This window comes from Quercus lobata, chromosome 8 (genome assembly GCF_001633185.2).
Source record: "Quercus lobata isolate SW786 chromosome 8, ValleyOak3.0 Primary Assembly, whole genome shotgun sequence".
NCBI classification, from domain to species: domain Eukaryota; kingdom Viridiplantae; phylum Streptophyta; class Magnoliopsida; order Fagales; family Fagaceae; genus Quercus; species Quercus lobata.
Genome location: NC_044911.1, coordinates 49,818,376 through 49,840,905, shown reverse-complemented (window position 1 = coordinate 49,840,905; position 22,530 = coordinate 49,818,376). Strand labels below are relative to the sequence as shown.

At 35.7% G+C, this 22,530-nt stretch overlaps 2 protein-coding genes across 3 annotated transcripts; both read left to right on the top strand.

The window, feature by feature from the left end:
• Positions 1-2,082: 2,082 nt before the first annotated feature.
• On the top strand, positions 2,083-7,029 carry LOC115955938 (methionine adenosyltransferase 2 subunit beta). Of its 2 annotated transcripts, none has more exons than XM_031074353.1 (6): positions 2,083-2,565; positions 3,276-3,435; positions 4,337-4,524; positions 5,751-5,874; positions 5,976-6,012; positions 6,319-6,411. In XM_031074353.1, the coding sequence occupies exons 1-5, from the start codon at positions 2,335-2,337 to the stop codon at positions 6,005-6,007; spliced, it is 735 nt and encodes a 244-aa protein (XP_030930213.1). In that variant the 5' UTR covers positions 2,083-2,334; the 3' UTR covers positions 6,008-6,012; positions 6,319-6,411. The 2 variants fall into 2 exon arrangements, with proteins under 2 accessions (XP_030930213.1, XP_030930211.1); XM_031074351.1 differs by lacking the exon at positions 5,976-6,012 and adding an exon at positions 6,702-7,029 and having other exon boundaries at positions 2,085-2,565; positions 6,319-6,449.
• Positions 7,030-10,571: 3,542 nt separating this feature from the next.
• On the top strand, positions 10,572-17,837 carry LOC115958302. Its single transcript, XM_031076707.1, has 3 exons — positions 10,572-10,685; positions 10,876-11,083; positions 17,530-17,837. The coding sequence occupies exons 2-3, from the start codon at positions 10,898-10,900 to the stop codon at positions 17,602-17,604; spliced, it is 261 nt and encodes an 86-aa protein (XP_030932567.1). The 5' UTR covers positions 10,572-10,685; positions 10,876-10,897; the 3' UTR covers positions 17,605-17,837.
• Positions 17,838-22,530: the final 4,693 nt, after the last annotated feature.

The following is a 22,530-nucleotide window of genomic DNA, read 5'->3' as shown; positions in this document are numbered from 1 at the left end:
TGAATGGCAATGAGAGCAGCTTTCCCGGATATTCTTAGATTCTCTTTTAAGCTTGGCCCTATACCGGTTTTATCCTTCTTCTTTTGGTGAGGTTTTGGATCTGCCGAGGACTGAGTTGTCCTCGGCTGCACCACAAAAATGTTTGGTGCTCTGCATTGTAGAGCTTGGGCCATAGTTCTTCTCGGCTCGGGTCTTTGGACTCTCTAAGGACAAATGGGCTTGGTCCGTGAATTATTGAGCCCCACAATATATATATATATATATATATATATATATATGGGCTTAAAAAAATACCGAATAAATATGTTGTTTTTTCTGCAACGAAATTAAGAACAACCCAAATCCAAACTTTAAATGGGCTCTAATAAATTAATAAATATATGTATCTTCTTTTCTTCTTCTTTTTTTTTTTTTTTTTTTCATCCAGAAAATTAAGAAAAACCCAAATCCGAAATCGTAATTACAACTTTTCGGCTTTGGGACCCAACTCCTCAGTTTCTCCTTTGCCAATTGCCACCTTTGACTTCTATTCCCCCATTTCCCAAACCAACTGTACCATTTCCTTTCTTCACTTTCAGGTAATGTGAGAAACACTGACAGTGACAACCCTCTGTCTGACATTGACTACAGAAGTTTGAGCAATTGCACACCGCGCAATTCCTTAGATATGCACGGGATCTCAATCCTCAATCCCAAACACATGGCACCGACGGCAGTAAAAAAAAAGAACGATAAACAAGTGTCCACATTGAACATATTGTTTCCACTTTCCACTGCCCATAATCAAAATTTTCTTCCAATGCTGATTTTGGTTGAAAATTTGACCACCCATAACTATAATATTTATAAGTTTTCATTACTCACCACTTGATCACAAAACACATGGTTTTGTTAATTTTTGTTGCATATATAATTTATGAGAAGATTAAATGTCTTCTCACCCTTACGAGTACGATAGTATCTCAAATTTATAGCATCCATTTTATAATAATTGTTTTTTATTATTATATTAATAGATACCTATTATAGCATCATATGACATTAATATTAATATTTAAATATCACCATTAAGCATGTCAGTATTTTTAATCCACTATTTAACAGTAGAGAGTAGAGAGTATTTTTTTATATAATATCAAAATGCTAGGAAATTCTAATAAAAAAAATGTTAGGGACTAAACTCACACATTTAAAAATTATATGGGCTTGATTCTAAAAAAAAATATGGGCTTAAAATGGGCTTTAAATAACAATATAGGCAGAAGCAAACCAAGTTCTGCTTCTGCCCATGTTGTTTTTTCTATAACGAAATTAAGAACAACCCAAATCCAAACTTTAAATGGGCTTTAAATAGTGAACACTACATTTCCTCTTCAAGTTGAAACTGAAGCTTTCAGATGGGCCTTGTCATTGGCCTCTAATATGGCATTTGAGGTCATATTCATTGAGACAGATTCTAAAATTTGGCATGATGCTCTAGCTGTTCCAGATTCATGTCCTTGGAGGATTAAATCTATTTCCATAGACATGCTTAATATCTTGTCTAACTATGCCAATTTGTCTGTTAGTTGGATTCCTAGAGCTGCTAATGAAGCTGCCCACTCCTCAACTAAGTAAGTGGTCTCTTCATTGTAATGTGTTTGGCTCTTTTAAGGTTGCTGTCACCCCCTGTTTTGAAGCTGTTATCAGGGGCGAGGCTGTTTTGTCTTTGTAGTGTTTTGTTGCTGCAATAAAAATTGAGTATTTATACACCCACAAATTAATATATAACTTTTTTTTTTTTGTTGTAATTTTAATGTAATAGACGGTGAGTAGTTAATTATCACTTACAGATAAATCTACTATTTTTTATTTACCAATCTCACTTTACTACGTCACTGTTAGTGCCACTAGATTTTTCCAAAAACAAATCCTTTTATAAATTAAAAAAAAAAAAAATTGGATTTAAATAATTTTTTCCATTTATTTTTCTTCTTTATTTATTTTTTTCAACCACAAAATTAAGTAAAACCCAAATCCAAAATCGGAATTGACACTTTTCTCCTTTGCCAATTGCCACCCATAAATTCTATTCCCCATTTCCTAAATAAACCCACTGTACCATTTTCCTTCCTTCACATTCAGGCAATGTGAGAAACACTGGCAGGGACAGGCCTCTGACTGACATTGACAACAGAAGTTTCCCAAACCAAACTACACAAATTTGCCAAAAGAAAGAAGCCCATCTCATTCCAATTATCAAAGCACCAATCATAATCTTCCAATTCCATAAAAAAAACTTCAAAAACAACCCCAACAATTCTACAGAGAGAGAGAGAAAGAGAGATTAGAGATATGAGTAGTAGGAAGAGAGTTTTGGTAGTGGGAGGCACTGGCTATTTGGGACAACACCTATTGCAAGGCTTTTCAGAGATCCAAGGCACCCCATTTGAATATGATCTTGCATTCACCTACCACTCTAACCTTCCTCAACCTCTGCTTGATGCCCTTCCTCATTTGCTTCCTTTCCATGTTGATTTGAAAACTGGGCAAGGATTTGATAGCATTTCACACTCATTTGGCCAGGTCCGTTCTGTTTTCACCCCAAAACAGCCACTATGTTCGCTATTGTTAGTTTACTTTTGATTGCTGGATTGCAAACTAGAGAAATTTATGAATTTGGTTTATGGGTGTTTTTATTTTTATTTTTTAATAATGTGATCTAGGAGATCTTTGTGTTAAAAAAATTATTAAAAAAAAAAAAATTTGCTTTTTTAGCTTATTAGTAATAGATTATGGGCTTCTCAAAAAAAAAGTAATAGATTATGGGAATTTTCTGCATTCTGCATTATGTGTTTAAAAGTTCACGTGAAACAAACAACTCAAAGTGCCTGTACCTGGGAATCATTAGTCGTTTTTATGGATTCTATTGATTCATACTTTTTTTTTGGCCCCAAGAAATTTCTTGGAAATTAGGAAAGTAGTATAACTGAATTACTATCTTCCTTTTTCATTGTCAAGTTCTGAATTGAGAATAATCCAACTTTTAGTTATCACATATGGAGGTCCATATGTCTTGGCCATTAGTTGTCTAGGCAGAATTCATAAAATCTGAAATGCTAAAATGCTTTGTCTGCTGAAAGTTACCATAAATGTGATATGAATCTAATTTTCTGTTTCTGATTCTTTTTTATTATTAAAAAAAGAAAAAAAAGAAAGATTTTTAAATTTTAAATACAGATGAACTTCTATCTGTGTTTCAAGTGCTGACAAGTATGTCATACTTGAAATGTCAGCCTGATGTGGTGGTGAACTGTGCGGCACTCTCGGTACCTCGTGTCTGTGAAATGGATCCTGCTGCTGCACTCTCTGTTAATGTGCCATCTTCACTTGTTGATTGGTTATCAAACTTTAAAGAGGGTAGTACCCTTTTAATTCACCTGTCAACTGATCAAGGTAAGTACTGCTGAAATTACTGGAGGAAATAAAAGTAGAAAATGTAATTACTATGAATTGTTATGTATTCTTATTGTTTGTATATATTGTCCAGAAGTCTTAAGATACAAAGAGTGCAGACCTATGTCTTATAAGAATTAATATCTGAAGCTTGACCTGGCTAGTTGATATCAGCCTTATTAAGCAATGCTGCAACACAAAACTGTCACTAGTGGGGGGTTTTTTTTTTGGTAAATAAAAAAATAGGTTAAGGGATACTTTAAATTTCATTTTAGAGGTGGCCGCAATTCTTTAGTCAACTCAAAAGCCTAAACACCAAAAAAGGTAAGATTAAAGTACATTCATAGGCCTTAATTGCAATTGAGTGAATTGACCACAACACTTTTTCGCTTAGTTCTGCTTTTCTCAAGTCTCATCTAGTACTCATTTGATTTATTTGGCCCTACCTTTTGAAATACCACTATTAGATATTGGGGCAGTTACACATTATGAATTTTTTTTCCATGTCAGTGACAGCATGCATATAAGTTATAACATACCAGTGCAAGTAAATACAGTAAATAACCTTTCTTGTGTTCTGGCCCAGGCATTTTCTTTCTATTATTATTAGTCATCTAAGCTTAATTTCTCACACCTGAAAAATTATTAGTATCGTGTTTAGCTGGATTGTGAAATTATACATGCACCTAGTGGATCTTGAATCCTTGTCCTCACCCTCTACCTTGTTCTTATGGCAAGAGAAAGTGCTATTTGAACTCTAAGTCATTGGCCTTTTCTATTTTTCATTTAGCTGGACAAAACAAATTGCAGATACAGCTATTCCCTATCTCATCCATTTATCTTTCTATTTGGCCTTTAAATATTTGTGGCTAGATTGTCTATGATGTAAGTTCCCAAACAGTTTATGAAGGGGTGAAGCCCTTCTACAAGGAAGAAGATGAAACTGTTCCTGTGAACGTTTATGGAAAATCAAAAGTGGCAGCAGAGCAGTTTGTTTCTGAAAAATGCTTGAACTTTGCGATTTTGAGAAGCAGTATCATTTTTGGGCCACAGACTATCTCACCTGTTCCAAAATCGCTTCCAATTCAGGTGTGTACGTAGAATTTAGACCTTATGTTGTACATTCTCAAGTTTATTGGCTATTATCTTAGCTGCATCTGATTAGACACTGTTAAATGTAGCAGCTTTATAAGTGATGGGAAGAATAAATTGTCTTTCTCGCACAAGGTCTGAGAGCTTGTTATTGATGGCTATGTTCTTAGCAAATGCATTCGTTTTAAAGTTCTCTTATTGTTGCTTTCAGTATATAGTTCGCCCATATTGTTCTGCAACCTGCCAAATCCTTGCTATGAGAATGATCCCTTTCTTTATGAAAGTGTCATCCATTCCTTATAGTCATCAATTCCCAGGTTTAAAGTTTAAACTCTTCTGTGTTGAAATTTCACCTCTTTATGGTTTATAAATTGGACATACCATTAATAGAATGATTTGAAACTGATCTTGTTTGCCAGTTCACTGTCTTAAAATAGAGAAAAATAAAAAATAGAATAAAATTACAATCATAGGTAATCCAATTGAGTTACCTTTGATCTTATGGATGCTAGAACAAGTTGTGTTTACTGGCTTTTGACTGATTTATAAACGATTTGTGGGGAATTCTTCCTGCTTTGAACTGAATTGCACAGACTTGCAGAGTTTACTCTATTGATGTGTTGCACACCAAAACTAAATTATACTGTTCACTATTCTTGGCTAACATTTTGTAGCCAACATGACAACATAACAAAGTGCAAGATTATTTCTTTGACACTTTTTCAAACGTTCAACTAAAAGGTAACAAAAGGTTGGAGGTACAGATAGTGGAATTGATTTGTTGGAGATGGGACTAATAATAATAATAAAAGCACTAGCAATTTTTCATGTAATTGGCAATTACTATCAAGTGGAAACATCAACAGCAAGTACTCGGAAAATGTTTTCTTTTTTACCAAAATGAATTTAAGTGGTCTAAGGAAATTGAAACTATAATTTTCAGTTTACGTAATGTGTGAGACGAAAAATAATTTTTCAAAGTCATATATTGTTGTTATTGACTTTTCAAGTGACTGGTTTAAATGTGTGGCCATGAGACAGGTCTGGCTTGGAGAGAGAGATGGGGGATTGGGGGGGGGTACCTTTTTATAGGATGGGAACATTACAGATATAGATAGTTTTATTGGGATGATTATATTTTTCCAGCTTAAGAAAGCAGTTGATAAATGGGAAATTATGATTACTTTGTACATGACCAAAGGAGTGGCTCTTAATTGATGCAGTGGATTGATGGTGTCCTCTCTAAAGGAGAAAAGAAGGACTTCTTCCATGATGAGTTTCGCTGCCCAGTGTATGTCAAGGATGTTGTAGCTATCATACTAGCTTTGACAACCGGATGGATATCAGGTACAATTCTACAGTATTGAAGTTTAAATACTGGTAACATAGATGATAAACTGCAACATGTTATTTTTTCACCTCATCATTCATTTGGTTCTTACATTCAGGATATCCATCTTCTGGTAAAGGACAGTCTTGATTAAGGTGTGGGCTGTGTGGCAATATCAAAATTGCCTTCTATTCTCTAATACCATGCTAATAATACTTTTGAATGCTTTGTTTGTGGAATAGTATCCCTATGAAAGGAATCTAGAGCCTTTATGTTTTATTTGTGGTTATATTTTATGGATGTTGCCAACCTTGTGCTTTTTCTATATGCTTTGACATCTCTCTCTCTCTCTCTCTCTCTCTCTCTCTCTCTCTCTCTCTCTCTATATATATATATATATATATAGATGCTGAATTTTATGTCTATATTAATGATTTTGACAACCAAAATTGTTGAACCAGAGGGTAAGCAAATGCAATTGCTACTAAATGTTGGTGGACCAGATAGGGTATCTAGGGTACAAATGGCTGAGGCTGTGGCGGATTTCAGAGGATACAACAAGTCCTTAATCAAACCAGTGTCTGCATCTTCAGTATGTATAGAATTTAAGATTTAATCCTTAATTTTAAATGGCTGAGAACCAGATTTTTGACCTGCCTTTTCTTCATTTGCTGTCTTGATCTTTGTGCACCATCTCTTTCATTTCATCCCCTAACCACTTGTTGGATGCACATTTCTTATTATATTTGCTAGCTTATGATAATTCACTTATTGGATCATGCAATCACATTGATAATTATGTATGCTTTTTGTGGTGATTTTTGTTCTTTAAATAATTCTTCAGGTTGATCGAGGTGTCAAGTCCCCAGCTGACATATCCATGAATTTATCCAAACTAGTTCAGACTCTAAATTTTTCTCCCACTTCATTCACAGATGGAGTCAAATTGACACTCACTACTGGGGCTAAATCTTGAGGACGTGAAGATGTTGTAATTTCTTTAGTTTCTAGTTTGTACAAGTGCTATTGCCAGGGGTATAGTATGAACGATGATTCTCAATACTAGGCCCCAATTGAGACCCCGAGTGTCTTTCCTAGTCCACTGCTCTTTGTGGAGTTCATAGATGCTTCTCATGTCTTAAAACAAGGAGAGAATAAAAGTATTTTTCTTTTATCATCCTTCCCATAATTTTGTTTTCCTTTAAGGGGAAAAATGTATTAGTGTTATAGATATGTGTCTATTTGGTATAGTTTCTTTTTCAGCATTTTGCAAATAGGTTGTATGAACAAGTTGAAACCTTAAAAAATAACTTTCGAATTGCTTGAAAAAATTATTTTCACATACTGAAGCTGGTTGTGAGAAATTAGTTTATTTTCTGCTTTCTTGAACTTTGTTGAAACTGCCTGAAATTGATTTCATTTTTAAACCTCTCTACTATTATACTTTTTATTTTTGCTAACGTTGAGATCATATGTTCTAGTGTTAGTATGTTCATTTTTTGGAGCTAGTTGACGGACACTCTTAACTATATCAATATTTCTTAGATGCATAATATGATCAAATATACATTCAATCCTCAAATTGAGATGAATAGAAAATTATGACACTAAAAAAAAATACCTTATGTATTGATGGAGAGCGTGCAATGAGACTAGTAATTATAACTATTATAATTACTAAATATAAATACTAATGCAGACCGTGCATCAATATGGGGGTGTAAATAAAAAGGGGCTAGGGAATAAAGGGCAGTAAGCAGTGAATGATTAGCTCAGGCCCACCAAAGACTATGGACTGATTCCCTTTTGAGACGCCACTTCTTTAAACTCTAGGCCCAATACAAGAAATGAACCACTTGGGTTAATATTTGTCCTACATGCACAAAGCTAACCATTTCACACGCTAAAAAAGTATATTATGAAATGGTTTTGTGAGAGGGTGGTCTCTTATAGGATGCATGGTTTTTACATGCCGTAAGAGGGTGGTTTCATGAGATACATTCTTCTGATTTCGTGTAAGTGTTTGGATGCATAAACAAGTTATACCTACCTACTAATTTGTACATATACAATATTCTTTATTATTATTATTTTTTTTGGGGGGGGGGGGGGGATTACAATTTGTCCTCGTGGTAGCCACTTCCCTAGTTCACATTCTATAACCATAGACCCTAATAAGTCTTTTATAGTCTTAGTGATTAAAAAAAGTGTTATACGGATTATGTGGGTTTAGGGTTGGTAAAATCTTTCCTCCCTATCTTACTTTGTCCTACTTAACTTCTTTCTACCTTGAAAAAGTAACGGGACAACGATAGGTTTTGCTCGACCCACCCTACCCTTACTTGAAATTGTCAGATTAAGTGGTAGGTTTACTTTTCAACTAACTCTAATTGACTCATGGACAACCATACTTATTTTCCCTCTTTCTTTTAACACTCTCATAACTACTCCGCCTTGTTTATTTTCATTTTAATCTCATTAATACTAAAATCATCTCATTAGAAATGACAAAATACTTCTAATCTACCTCGCTCTTGACCTACCTTACTCTTGCTTTATGTAGATTTTTCCCATCTCAAAAAGGGGACGAGACATCCCTAATTTGACCAGTCATGCTTTTGCCATCCTTACATATAATATATATATATATATATATATGTGTGTGTGTGTGTGTGTGTGTATGTATGTTTGGAGGATAACCTTGTTGTCTATCCGATCTTCTATCCTATCAAGTTGTTTTCCTATGACTCCTAAACACTGGTTATTGTAGTTGTTTTGCTCTATTACCTTCTTGACAACCTTTTCTTCTGGGGTTGTACACTTAAAGGGAGAGGCAACTATATTCTTACTACCACGGTGGTTAAAGAGTATGGCATTCTGGGGAGGATGACTAGACTTAACAATTTATGGTTTGCTAGAGCTTGGGGCATCCTTGTCTGGAAGTAATTTCCAATTAGTTTTGGTAATGACACAAGACTTTTTATGCCATTTGAAATGTTTCTCAAAGTATTCAAAGAAATGATAATCACTAGATACCTCTTTCATGGATAATTTCCATTTTTCCAAAACTTCTTCTTTTTGTTCTCTGGTATGGTTGACTCTATAGGCTTCTCTCTTAACTTTGTTTCTTTCAGAATTAAAATCCTTGGTTAGAGCATTCATATCAGGGGTGAACTCTTTCCTTAACACTAAGAGCTGATAGTCATATTCAGTTTCTTGCTGAATAAGATTTCTCATATTAGTTCCTGATGGTGAAGGAGGCTTTAGACTGTCTTGACTAGTGCTGTCTTCTTCTTGATCAGTAACTGAGTCTTGCTTGGCTGTGTAACAAGGGGTACTAACCTGAGAATGGGTTTTTACACCTCGAAACTGTGGACCTAGGTCTCTTGTAGATATGGGAAAAGGTGTTCGTGTTCTGGACGAACTACACTGGGATGCAGGTTTATCTCTAAGGTGGATAGTTGGCTGCTTAAAGGGTTGGCGTAGATCTATGGATCTAGACCTTGGCTCCTAGTACAGATCTACCGAAGATCTGGGCCTGGGTTCATCATAATCTAAGGGAGTCCTATACCTAGATTGGTTAAAACTAAGCCTAACCGTTCCATCGGCTAACTGTTGGACAAAATCTAGATCTGAAAGCTGGTATGACTCCGAGTTTATCATTCCATCATCTTGTGGAATCTCAGGGAGGAATGTACTGCTAGATCTATTGATGGTGGATGAATCACTCCTTCTAAACATCCTATTCATCATTCTGGATTAAAAACCTAAGAAATCAATTACAACCTAGACTACCTTTATCTTCCAATTTCTGGATCTAACCTTAGATCTGAAACATGGTGTTCTCAAAGAAACAGACGCCTTCCGTGACTCTTGTAACCTCTTACAGCCGCTGGATTCCTATTCTGGTGTACTGGTACCCCACCGTACGCAAACCCTAACGCTCTCCTAACTTGACGGGAATTACTACTTGGCCGCGAGTAATGACACACTTTAGGAATTTAGTCTTACCGGATTACAAATCGACACAGAACCGGACTTAAACAGCTCAATAGGACACATCTGCAACAAATTTTGGGTTAAAAACAAAGATAGGAAAAAGAAGATAATTGGGAAGCAAAAGATTAGCTTAAACAGGTAATCACAGGATAATAAACAGAAAGAATGAACGGGAGGCTCAGCCTACCACCAAAAGAAAGAACAGTAAACATTGACTAAGATGAAGTAATAGATGAAGAATGACATGTATGGAAGTGGTAATGCTATAAGGAAATAGATGTAAAATAAAATAATGTTTGTAAGAGATAACATATTCAAAATAATGTATAACCACAAAATAATGGATAACTATGACGGTATAACCGGCCAACTTGATTGAATATAAACAGTAACTTACAACACTTACTATCGGCCAAAACTTGGCTCTGATACCAAAAGGGGGGTAAGTTACAGACATACATACACACACATATATATATATATATAGAGAGAGAGAGAGAGAGAGAGAGAGAGAGAGAGAGAGAGAGATATAGAGAGAGAGAGAGAGAGAGAGAGAGAGAGAGAGAGAGAGAGAGGACCGATCCAACTGGCCCATTTAACTTGTATAGAAGCTCTGGTCCAAGAAATGCGTAGCCTCACACGAGAGCACGACCAAATCAAAAATAGAAAAGCCAGAGATATACACGTGCAAAAGTAGTAGTAAAAGACAAAAGAGTCCTCCAGTTACACAGCAAGCTGCACACCCATTCAGCAACAAATACCGCACCACTCTCAAAAACACTGTTGAGAATCCAAAGCTCTCAATCTTCCGGATCCTACTATTTCTCAGGTAAACTCAACACAATACCCCCTTCACTTTGCCAAAACCATCACTTCACTGCACTTCGCTCACCACTGACTCACTGTGCACTTTGTATTAGTATTTATATATATATATATATATATAATGAACTAAATTAGGGTTGTGCTTATGTCTGTGATACATTTTCCGTCTGATCCACATCTGAATTTTGCTGCAGCTAAAGAAAGAGAATAAATCCAATGGGAGGTGGAGCAGATCACGGACATGGACATGGGGAGGCCCATGGAGACTTTCGTACCAAGGTCTGGAGCATGTCCGGTGGCCCATACTGCAGGCCCAAGCACTGGCGCCGCAACACCGCTATCGCCATGGCCGGCGTCTTCCTCATCTGCATCCCCATTGCCATGAAGTCTGCCGAGCTCGAGGTCCTCTCTCTCTCTCTCTCTTAATGTTAAATTTCTGTTTGGTTGCTGAGAAAAATGTGGGGGAAATGTGAATCAAAGTGGACTTTTTGAGTTTTTTAGAATTCTTGAGCTGTGTTTTTCGGGTCAACGTTTTAGTTTCCTTTTGGTTGCTGAGAAATATAAGAAATTTAGAAAATTTTGGAATTTTGGATGTTAGATTATTTACAATTTAGGCCTGCAATATTTGGTTGAAACAATGGGCAAACGGCTATTTAAGGATCTAGGTAATAAGTGTTTTTTTGTGGTTTCGATAATTTCAAAAGTAGTATGTTTCTATGAGAGTGGAACTTGTGAAGGTTTGAGATTAGGCATTTGGGCTTCTTGAGGCTGTGGTAAACAATTCTTCACTAGGTGACATTGAGACCGCAAATTTTCCCAGCAAAGAAGTGATTGGAATTTTCATTTAGCATATGAGCTTATAGATCTGCTTTGGAACTTCCCTTATGTTTTTCGATTGGACTCTAAATAGATGTCATAACATTGTACTTTTAGTACATAAATTTCATTCGAGTTTTTGTTATTTTAAATAATTAAAAAATAAAAATCTGGGTTACACATTTACTTTTTTTTGATAAGTAATAAAGATGTATATTCAAAAAACTACCTCATGCATAACGGCATAAGGCATATCAAAGATTACAAAAAGAGAAAAGAAAAACAAAGAGAAAACTAATTACAAATGAGAGAACTAAGAAACATGGGGAGAGAATCACTAGAGGTGAGTCCTTAAGCCCTAGACCAGTCGAAAAGGGAGCCATTGAAAGAAGCGAGCAGCTGGTCATCAGTGCTTTCCATGTCCTCAAACGTCCGCCAATTTCACTCCCTCCAAATACACCACATTAAGCACAACGGAGCTAAATTCCAAATGCTAGACAAATGCTTTTCCAACAATTCCACCAACCAAAAAGAGTATCTGCGACTGATCTTGGCAAAACCTATGAAATCCCAAAAGATCTAAAAACTAGGCTCTATAGTCGATAAGCCTTTCCACAATGAAGTAACAAATGATCCACCGTCTCCCTATTACAACGACACATAATATACTGGTCAACAAAATCAAACCCTCTACCTCACAGATTGTCACCTGTAAGAATCTTGTCCCATACGGCGGTCCAAACAAAGAAAGAAACACGCCGAGGAGCCTTAACCTTCCAAATACCTTTCCAAGGAAAGATAATAGGCAAAGGACCTCATAGTTTATTATAAAATGAGCTGATATCAAAATCCTCATTCTTCGTTAACTTCCATCTCATACGGTCTCCATTCTCAGTTGGAGGTAAATTAGAACCCAAAGTACGAAGAAAATCATCCACAACATCCATCTCCCAATCATTTGGTCTCCGAATGAAGCGGATATCCCAGCTTCTTCGTTCCTCTATCCCCAACAGTTCCAGACAAGAGGCCACAGAGGCTACTTTATTGGAAGCGATCCCAAATATAGTCGGAAAGGTCAGATGGAATGGTGAATCCCCACACCACCTATCTGTCCCAAACTTCACTCTATCCCCCACCCTTACCTCAAATTGAATATTTTTGCTGAAAACCTCCCAACCCATCCGGATACTTCTCCACAAACCACACCCATGTACGCCTCTACCTAGCTTGGATGTCCATCCCCCCCACTCTTCCCCAAACTTCAAAGCTATAACCCTTCTCCAAAGCCTTGTCTCCTCAACCCCAAACCGCCATAACCATTTCCCTAGTAAGGCTTTATTAAAAGTAGTTAATTTCCTTACTCCTAACCCACCCATTCTCCACAGGTGCACACACCTTATCCCTCCCCACCAAATGCGTCTTGGAATCCCCCCACAAAAAATCCTTTTGCAACTTATCAATTTTATTGGCCACATGTGTAGGGATAGTAAAAAGAGATAAAAAGTAAGTTGGAAGGCTAGATAACGTACTCTTGAGCAACATCAATCGTCCACCTTTTGACAAATATAACTTCTTTACCCAACCAACTTACGCTCTATTTTCTCTAAGATAGGATTCCAAATGGTAGGGGACTTGTAGGAAGCCCCCAAAGGCATACCAAGATAGGTCATAGGCAAAGACCCAATCCTACAATCCAAAATCTCTGTCAAGACATGGACATTATGAACCTCCCCAATGGGAACCATCTCACTCTTCAGACCATTAACCTTTAATCCTGTCATAGCTTGGAAACAAAGTAGTAGCATCCTAACATGTAGAATCTGCTCCACATTTGCATCACAAAACAGAATTGTATTATCTGCAAACAAAAGGTGTGATACACATTCCCTTCCACCCTGCCTACCATCAGCCCTAAAACCATGAATTAAACCAGCACCTTCAACTCTTTTCATCATCCTATTGAAAACCTCCATCATAACCAAAAACAACATAGGAGATAGCGGGTCCCCTTGTCTCAATCCCCTTGAGCTTCCAAAAAAGTCAGCTGAAGACCCATTAACCAAGACAGAGAACTGAACTGTAGATATACAAGTACGGATCCACCTACACCACTTCACCCCAAATCCCATTCTCATTAACAAATCTGGAAGAGCCTCCCAATTCACATGATCATAAGGTTTCTCAATATCCAGCTTACATATAATTCCCGGAATCTTACTCTTCACCCGATTATCAACACACTCATTGGCAATAAGAACTGAATCAAGTATCTGTCTACCGCCCACAAAACTATTCTGAGACTCAGATATCAGCTGATCCAAAACTTCTTTCAAGCGATTTGCCAAAACCTTAGCCAAAATCTTATAAACACTTCCCACCAAGCTAATAGGTCTGAAGTCTCGGATATTGGAGGCAGCATTCTTCTTGGGGATTAAAGCTATGAAAGTTGCATTAAGAGATTTTTCAAACTTACTATGTTGAAAAAACTCTTCAAACATAGCTAAAACATAACTTTCCACAACTCTCCAACAATGGTGGTAGAAGGCCATAGAGAAACCGTTGGGACCTGGGGCTTTATCTCCTTCTAGCTCTTTGACAACTCGAAGAATCTCCTCCTTTTTAAACCTCCGTTCAAGCCATTCCCTCTCCAACCCCTCAATTTGATCAAACTCCAGCAAGCCTTCCACAAAAGGCCTCCACTCCTCTGTCTCCGTATACAATTTTTTATAAAACTGTACTACTTGGTCTACCACCTCTGAGCCTTCCTCATAAATGACCCCATCCACCTCCAACATACTGAGATGATTATACCTTCTTCGAGAATTAGCTACCTTGTGGAAGAACTTGGTATTGTTATCTCCTTCCTTAATGCAAAGCATCCTCGACTTCTGTCTCCATGAGATTTCTTTCAAAGAAAGAAGGTTCTCTATTTGAGATCTCACCACAACCCTCTAACTCATCTCCACTTCAGAAAGGCCAAACTCTCCATCCTTAGCATCTAATAATTTCAAGGCCTCCAATAATTCTTTCTTACGACGACCTACATTTCCAAACTCACTACGGTTCCACTGAATAATGTCTCCTTTCAGAGCCTTCAACTTCTTGGCAAGCACATAACTAGGAGTACTTGAGAAAGAATATCGATTCCACCAAGAATGAACCCTATCTGTAAATCCAGCCGTCTTTAACCACATATTCTCAAACCTAAAAGGACTCTTCCCCTTCGTTATCCCCCTGGCCTCCACTAGAATAGGAAAGTGATCTGAAACCGGGCGAGGTAAAACCTGTTGGATCACATCTGGGTAGTGGTCTTCCCAATCATGAGATACCAGAGCTCTGTCTATCCTAGACATCGAAGGCTGATCTAACCCACTAGACCGGAGAAGCAAGTGTCACTTGAGCTAGTTGAATTTGGTATGCTGAATACTTTTAGCTAGATGTTTGTAATCAAGACCTACCTTCATTCTGTCTGTTGTTTGTATTATATACGCTTGAAACACGGGAACTTGTTACTCTTAACTAGGCAATTTCATGCACTCAAGTAAATTGTTGACTTACTCCTTGCAATGGATGCCATTTATTCTTATTTTTAAGTTTAACAAACACTTAATAAGAAATGTTCCTTTTAGCAGAGGCTATGAGGATATGGATGCATAGAGATCCTCTCTCTTATTACCATACTATAGAAATTCCTCGTTCTAATAATGTTTGTGAGTGTGTGTATGTGTGCACATACCTTTAACTTTTTGTATGTCCTATTATGTACTATGGTTAGTTGAATACATCTCCAAAAAGTTGGGTGTTTTGAATCCACATTTGCTTTTATTTGCCATTTGGAATTGGTTGAACTTTATTCGTATTGCAGTGTTGTAGTTTCAAACTTCAGGCAAGATAGTTTTTTTATCTGTGTTTATAAGTTATCCCTTGATAGTCATGTTAATTGACACGTGCCACTTGGAAATTTCAAATCTTGGGAAAGGATGTGGCGCCATCTTTAATGGATTGGATTTTCTGTATATCGTTGGGTTGTGGTCATGGTAGATAGTGACATGGATTTTTTACAATAGCATAGTTGCATTTGGGTTTAAATGTAATTTTATTGCTCATGACAACTAAGATATGAGAGCACTTGATAAAAATGCTATAGTATAGTCCCATATGTCTTCTCTGATTTAAGTTGTGTCACTTGGATTGAAATCAAGAAAACATTAACATTGGTCGGTGGTGTTTACTTGATCTTAGTTAGGTTTGTTTTGAGTTCGCAACATCTTGGGAGTGCAGATGTTACTGCGTTAGATGTGCCATTACATTTGCAATGAACGACTAAAGAATTTCTTTTATGTTCACGTTATTATATAGGGCTTCAATGGCCTTGATAAGGTCTACTCTGTTCTACTTAGATACATATATAAGAAAACAGCATAACTAAGCCTTATTCCCTAGTTTTAAGTGCTTTAATATAGATTCAGCAACAAAAAGAAAAAGAAAAAGAAAAGTTCTTTAATATAGAGATAGTCGGGGGCTGAGGGTGAAGAAAAAAAAATTGAGGTTGGATCTCTTAGTGTGTGCCCAAATTAGCCAACAAAACCGCCCCCCCCCCCCTTTCCCCTTTCGCCCCTCCTTTCTCTGGCAAATAAATTGTTTTTAAAGTAATTGGGTTTTAGATCTTTTGTTTTTATTTGTCACTAACGTTTATTTCATTTTTTAAATTTTATTAAACTTGGATCAATAATTCATAAAGATGCAGAGATTGAACATGATGTGAATCATAGGATTGTTGAGTGGAGAAGTGGATTAAAAGAATTGTGTGATCGTAGAATACATTTCTTTGATAAGTAATAAAAGTTTTATTAAAATATTCTAAAACCTCCCGGTATATAAGTAGCATACTAAGGATCTGTTTGGATATTGCTTATTGCTAAAAACTGAAAATACTGTAGCAAAATAATTTTTAAATGTGTGAATAGTGCCGTGGGACCCAATTTTAAAGTTATATTTGCTGAATTCCGTACTTGCGGGTCCTGTGAACAGTGCATGAGACCCACAGAAATGAAATGCAAATGCGCAACTCCAGGGGAAAAACACTATCCAAACTCACACTAAGAAGGTTAAACTCAAGCAAAGTTCAACCATCTATAAGTTTTATAAAAAATAAAAAATAAAAATAGAAGAACCATGGCCTAGAAACACTGCCATCCAATCAAACACTCTGTGTAAAAGGATCAGCTTCAGATCCATCAAACGTCATTCTGAATCTTCAAACACTCACTTATTTCTATAGTATTGAATGTTGGGATGTTAAAAAGTAACATATTCATAAAATGAGTGTAGCTGAAATGAGAATGTTAAAATGGATACATGGAAATATACAAAAAGATAGGATCCAAAATGAGGAATTTTGCTCAAAAGGTAGGGGCAGCCCCTATTGATCAAAAGATGAGAGAGAGTCGTTTAAGAAAGTTTAATCGTGTTCAAAGGAGAACAATTAATGCGGTCGTGGGAATGAGTGAATTGATTCAAGTTGAGGGAATGAAAAAAGGTTAGAGCAAGACCAAAATAACGTTAGTAGAAGTAGTAAACAATGGCATGTCAATTAAGAAAGTATCAAAGAGTGTGATTTTGGATTGGATAGAATGGTGGAAAGAAAACCCTGACTAATATGTTGAGAATCCATAGCCAACTGCAAAAATTTTTGGGACTAAAGCTTTTGTGTTGTTTTGCATTTCTAGTCTAGAAAGTGTCCATATTTGCATTTGAATAAAAGAAAGACTGTTGATATTTAATTTCTGGTGACCTCTCTCTGTAGTATTGATGAATATTTGTTCTAAGGATTCTTTCTAATAGGAGTTGGATGTCTTTTTCTTGGAATTGATTGAAAGCAACCCTATACTATATGTTAACCACTTTGTATAAACTGATGGAGAGGACTAGTTCAACTATTTGAAACCTCTTTTCCCCCATTTCATGTGTTTTTTCATCGTGCTTGTGATGACCATGATGAATATAGCTAAGAGGACTTTATTTTCTTGCAGCAACGGCCACATCATCCTGTTCGTCCAATTCCTTCACAGATCTGGTGCAAGAACTTTGGCAATAAAGACTACTAAAGCTGTCCTGGAATCAAGTGAAGTGTAGTGGAGGTTGGGTATCTAATTCTTGCTGGTTGGCATAGCACTCCTTGTATCTGTTGATTGCCAGACAATATGGCGGTCTTTTAAGACTTGCTTTTTGTAATGTTTATAAGATTTGGATTTAGAACTCAGTGTGGGTTACCATCATACAATTTTATCCATAATGAAAATAAGATGTTGACTGTTTTGCTTGCTTTCCTTAAAGAAAACATTTCAGATGGTCTTGCAAGTTGTGGTATTAGTATTGTATTTATTCTTACTTTAATGTTGTTAATGTCATTCAAAAAAATGTTATGGCTTAAAATTTTGATTGGTGAAATGATTAGTATAGCATTAGTTGGAAAATAATAATAATTGACCTAATTAATTATTTCAACCACCTGAGTCTTTGTACTAGAGTTGTTCATCAACCAATCTGCTCCAATGAAACCTGAAACCTGCTGACGACACATGGTCCAGCGATCAATATTGTCATGTCATTTTGATCATTGGCCTATAACCAATAACCATTTCAGAGTTCTGACAACCACACTGCACCACCATTTGAGCCAGCACCACCTCTATAGTTTTAGATTTTTCATTGTCTGATCCATCGTTCCCAACAAATCTCTTAGCTCATACCATAGATTTGGTTTCATTCCTCAAGCTCCAGTCTCTAGCCTCCATTAACTCTGGTTGCCGCCATCTTGAATGTGTCAAGGTGTTTCATTAATATAATGGTTTTGAGATCAAGATTTGGTTTCTCTTTCATTGAGATCTCAAATCTGATGGGTTTTTGAATATAATATTTGGTTTTAGACTTCCAGGTCTACTCTTTCTTTTTCTCTAGTTGTGTTTTTTCCTTCTTTTTGAAAACCAATTGGAGCTTCGACAACCTACCGATTGAAATCGCCATCGATCTAGTTGGAAGACTGAGCTAATGACAACATTGACAACCTATCAACTGAAATCGCCATCGATCTAGTTGGAAGACTGAGCTAATGATGTGGCGACGGTTATCTTATTAGGAATTCCAACGACACTGCCGTGGCCCAAAAACTCCTCCATCACCGGCTGTGCTGGCTGATGTACAACCCTACTTAGTAGTACTCCTAGTTACTTGCTCACCCCTATCATATTGTATTTTATCGACAACGAAAATAAGATATTGACTATCTTTCCTTGAAAACATTTGAGTTAGTCTTGCAAGTTGTGGTATTGATATTGTATTTATTCTTTGTTTCAATATTGTATATGTTATGGCTTTAAATTTTGATATTTGAAATGATGAGGATAGCAATAGTTGAAAAACAATAATATTGTATGTGTTATGGCTTTAAATTTTGATATTTGAAATGATGAGGATAGCAATAGTTGAAAAACAATAGTAATTGACCTAATTTATTTTTCAACCACCTTAATTATTGTACTAGTCCTAGTCACTCGCTCTTCTCCCATACCATATGGTTGGGAATCTTGGGATAACTTAATTTTATTGGTTTATTTTGCTTAAAAAAAATAAGACAAATAGAAATACTATTATATGTAGAAAAAGTGAGAATTTAAAAAGTAAAAAAAAGTTAAATTATTAAGCTAGATCTTAAGTTTGTCCAAACAAAGAAAAATTTTAAGTATCCATTTACACATAAATGTATCAGAGAACCAACAATATAGCACGGGGTAAAACTGTAAAAGACTGAATGTAAAATTGTTTAAAGGGAAATGTTAACGAATGCCCTAAAAGTATTTGTTAGAGAACCATTTTAGAAAAGTTTTTATGGAATAAAGAAAAAAAGTAATTAATGTTTTTCAATTTTTTTAATTTCCCATAAAAGTGGTATAAAAACTTGGAGCCGTTAAGAAATAACTTTATGTTAAATCATTTTGCTTTATATCAAATTTTTAACCAGTTTTATAGGTTGTAGAATGAAGTTAACTTTTTGAATTTCACTTGTCATTTCAGTAATATTTTCAGTCTCTTCATCAATTTATACCAGTCTTTTATTAGGTGCACCCCATAATAAATCATCCTTAAGATGCCATTTAACATTTCACTAAAAACTTTCTTAAAATAATTTATTAACAATTGCCCTAAGGGCACATGTTAACATAATCCATTGTTTAATACACCCAATGTATCATACCTAATTCTCGCTTAAAGTTAGGTTTCATCTATAGGTCTTGCACATAAAATGATAAAACTCAATCTTACGTGAAAGAGGTGTTTCCTGTTCTTTTACTTGTAACTTTTCTGTTGTTATCAAGCATGCTAATTGCTGCATGGGTTCATTTTTGTTGTAATATTGGCCCCTTCTCATCTCCAATCTTCCTGCACATGTTTTTTCAGTTGAGATGGTAGATGGCCCTGGGCCCTAATCCTCTTTTGCATCACTAAAATATCTCATTCATGACTATGAAATTACGTCGATACTTCCACATATTATGCGTAACATAGGAGACATCTCTATTTTCCCCTACGGGAATCCTTAGAATTACCACTTCTTAGCTTTCAATTTGCCTCTGACCATCAAATGAAATGTGAATAACCTGTCCTCCGCATGCGCACACGGCACACACAAACACAAAACTAGGGGAAGGTAAAACTGCGGCAGGAAATTGGGCTCAAGGATTTTGTTCCTGACAGAGCGGGGCTTAGACTCCCTCCATTTCACTCGAATGGAATGGAATCATATTCCACCTTTTATTATTTCTGTTTGAGATCAATTGAGTTAGTGATCCCATTTGATTGAGTTAGCATCAGTCAACATTATATTATTTATTTATACTCGTTAGAAATGGACTTCCGCAGGCCAATTTTGACCTGGGCCTCAATCAAAAGCTTTCTCGAATTTTTCCTTTGACAAACTATTCTCCTCCTTTTTCATCCTAATGTTCTATAATTCTAATTTCCTTCTTAATTTGATTCATGTAAAGAATACATATATAACGAATTAATGTTGTGGCCAGTGGCTACCAGAGTAAGTGACTACCAAATCCTATATATTCGTAGTAGGTGTGAGTGTGTGGCTAATCAATTTTAGCCACAAAATCTTAAATGGAAGAAGCATATTCTGAACTTATTTGGAATATTAAACCAATAATTCACCAAAAAATTGATTATAAAAAAAAAAAAAGGAGCATATGCTGACCACTAATGAAACTAGAAAAGCAAAGACATCCTCCACATAAAAGTTCCCTCTTGTCAAATTAAACCGTGCTGTGTAGTCATAGATTAGAAAGCATCAAGGAACAAATTAAGTGCACACGGTAAACCTTTTTTCAGCGGGGTTCACTTCACATTCATTCGATTTTTTCCAAAGTGCATGTGTGTTTACCGTGTAAAGCTATATGGCCAGATGAGATGACTCTTTTCTTAGATTGTCTTGGTCCTCTCATTTACAAAACTTTTGTGCTTTTCACGCGTTAGTGTCATTCAAAGTTGGTAAAACTTCTAGAAAAGAAATACACAATGAACCATTCACATTAAGGAAGCATTTGTTCTTAATGTAATGCACATTTTAATCTTCAAAGAAATTTTATTCTGTTTCAAGAGAGAGATCTTCTAACTTTGATCTTATTGATGTTTGATGAAGGAGCTTTTTGTATGTGTGTATGTGTGGAACACTATAAAAATCCTCTATCATTCTTGAAATAAAAGCGAAATTTGTGAATTGTGACATTAGTTAAAGCGGATTTGGATGAGAAAGATAAAGTTGAGAAGGTAAAATCGTAAAAAAGTTAAAAAATTTTGATATAAAAATTGAAATTAAAAATAAAATTTTCAACTTTCGATTTTAACCATGAAAAATGTGATTGCATGGTATAATAGTCCCAGATCTCAATCCAGCTTATCACACCAGGACGTTCTATTGGAAACATATTCCTGAAAAAGAGAGGAAAAAAAAATCCCTAAAAGTATAAACTTCACTAGTAGGTGGCCTCTCCCTTTGTACCATCTGCCATGCATTTTATTAGCAAAATATGTAGTGTCAACTGTCAAGCGTTAACATGTGATATGTCTAGTTAAAGTGTCAAGACTCACGAGTTTGCAACAGGTTTTAATTCCCTATTGTTTCCTACTTTTTTGGTCGTTTTGTATTGGGTTCCAGTGGTTTTTTTTTTTTTTTTGGAAGGCTGGTTCGGTGGTTAGGAAGTGAGGATAGTGAGTCCTATTTTTCAGCTCATAAAGCACATAAACATTAGGTATCATTGTGCAATGGTAAGTGATACGTATACAATATTTTTACAACAAATCACAGTTGATATGTGAGCAATCTATTCAATATTCAATTGTTTGTAATTACTACCCACCCATGTAGGATGTGATTACAACAAATTATAGTTGATAAATTGTTATTGATTTTAATTTAAATTTACTACTGAAATTATTTTTTTACTTACTAATAATAACTTGTAACAATTTACCACTTATAATTTGTTTTAAAAGTGTTATCAAAATGTTGTAATGATAATATTTCTCTTGTATAATCCATGGCAAATACACTTTGAATAAACACATTAAAGTTTTACTCCAAATTGAAGTGTTATTATAAGCTGGGGTGGCTCAACTATTAAGCCATTTGGGTAATGGTTAAGCCCCAAATGGAAATAGGTTACCTATAATAACAATAATAATACTAATAAAGTAAAGTCTCATTTATTTATTTATTTATTTAAAAACTTACTTTTATTGGCTAATAAAATGTCTTTGTCCTAAAATTTATTGGCTAGTGTGATATCACTTTTACACCTACGAGAAGTTAGACACAAAATGGAAGGGAAGAATTTGATATTAATTGGTTACAAAAATCGGTGTGGTAATACAAATTGGGATGGAGGAGCCTTTGTGATAAAATACATGGTTTTTAAAATTGGAATGATTAAAGAATTGAAAATGGGTCTGATTTCTTTTTTATTGGTTGA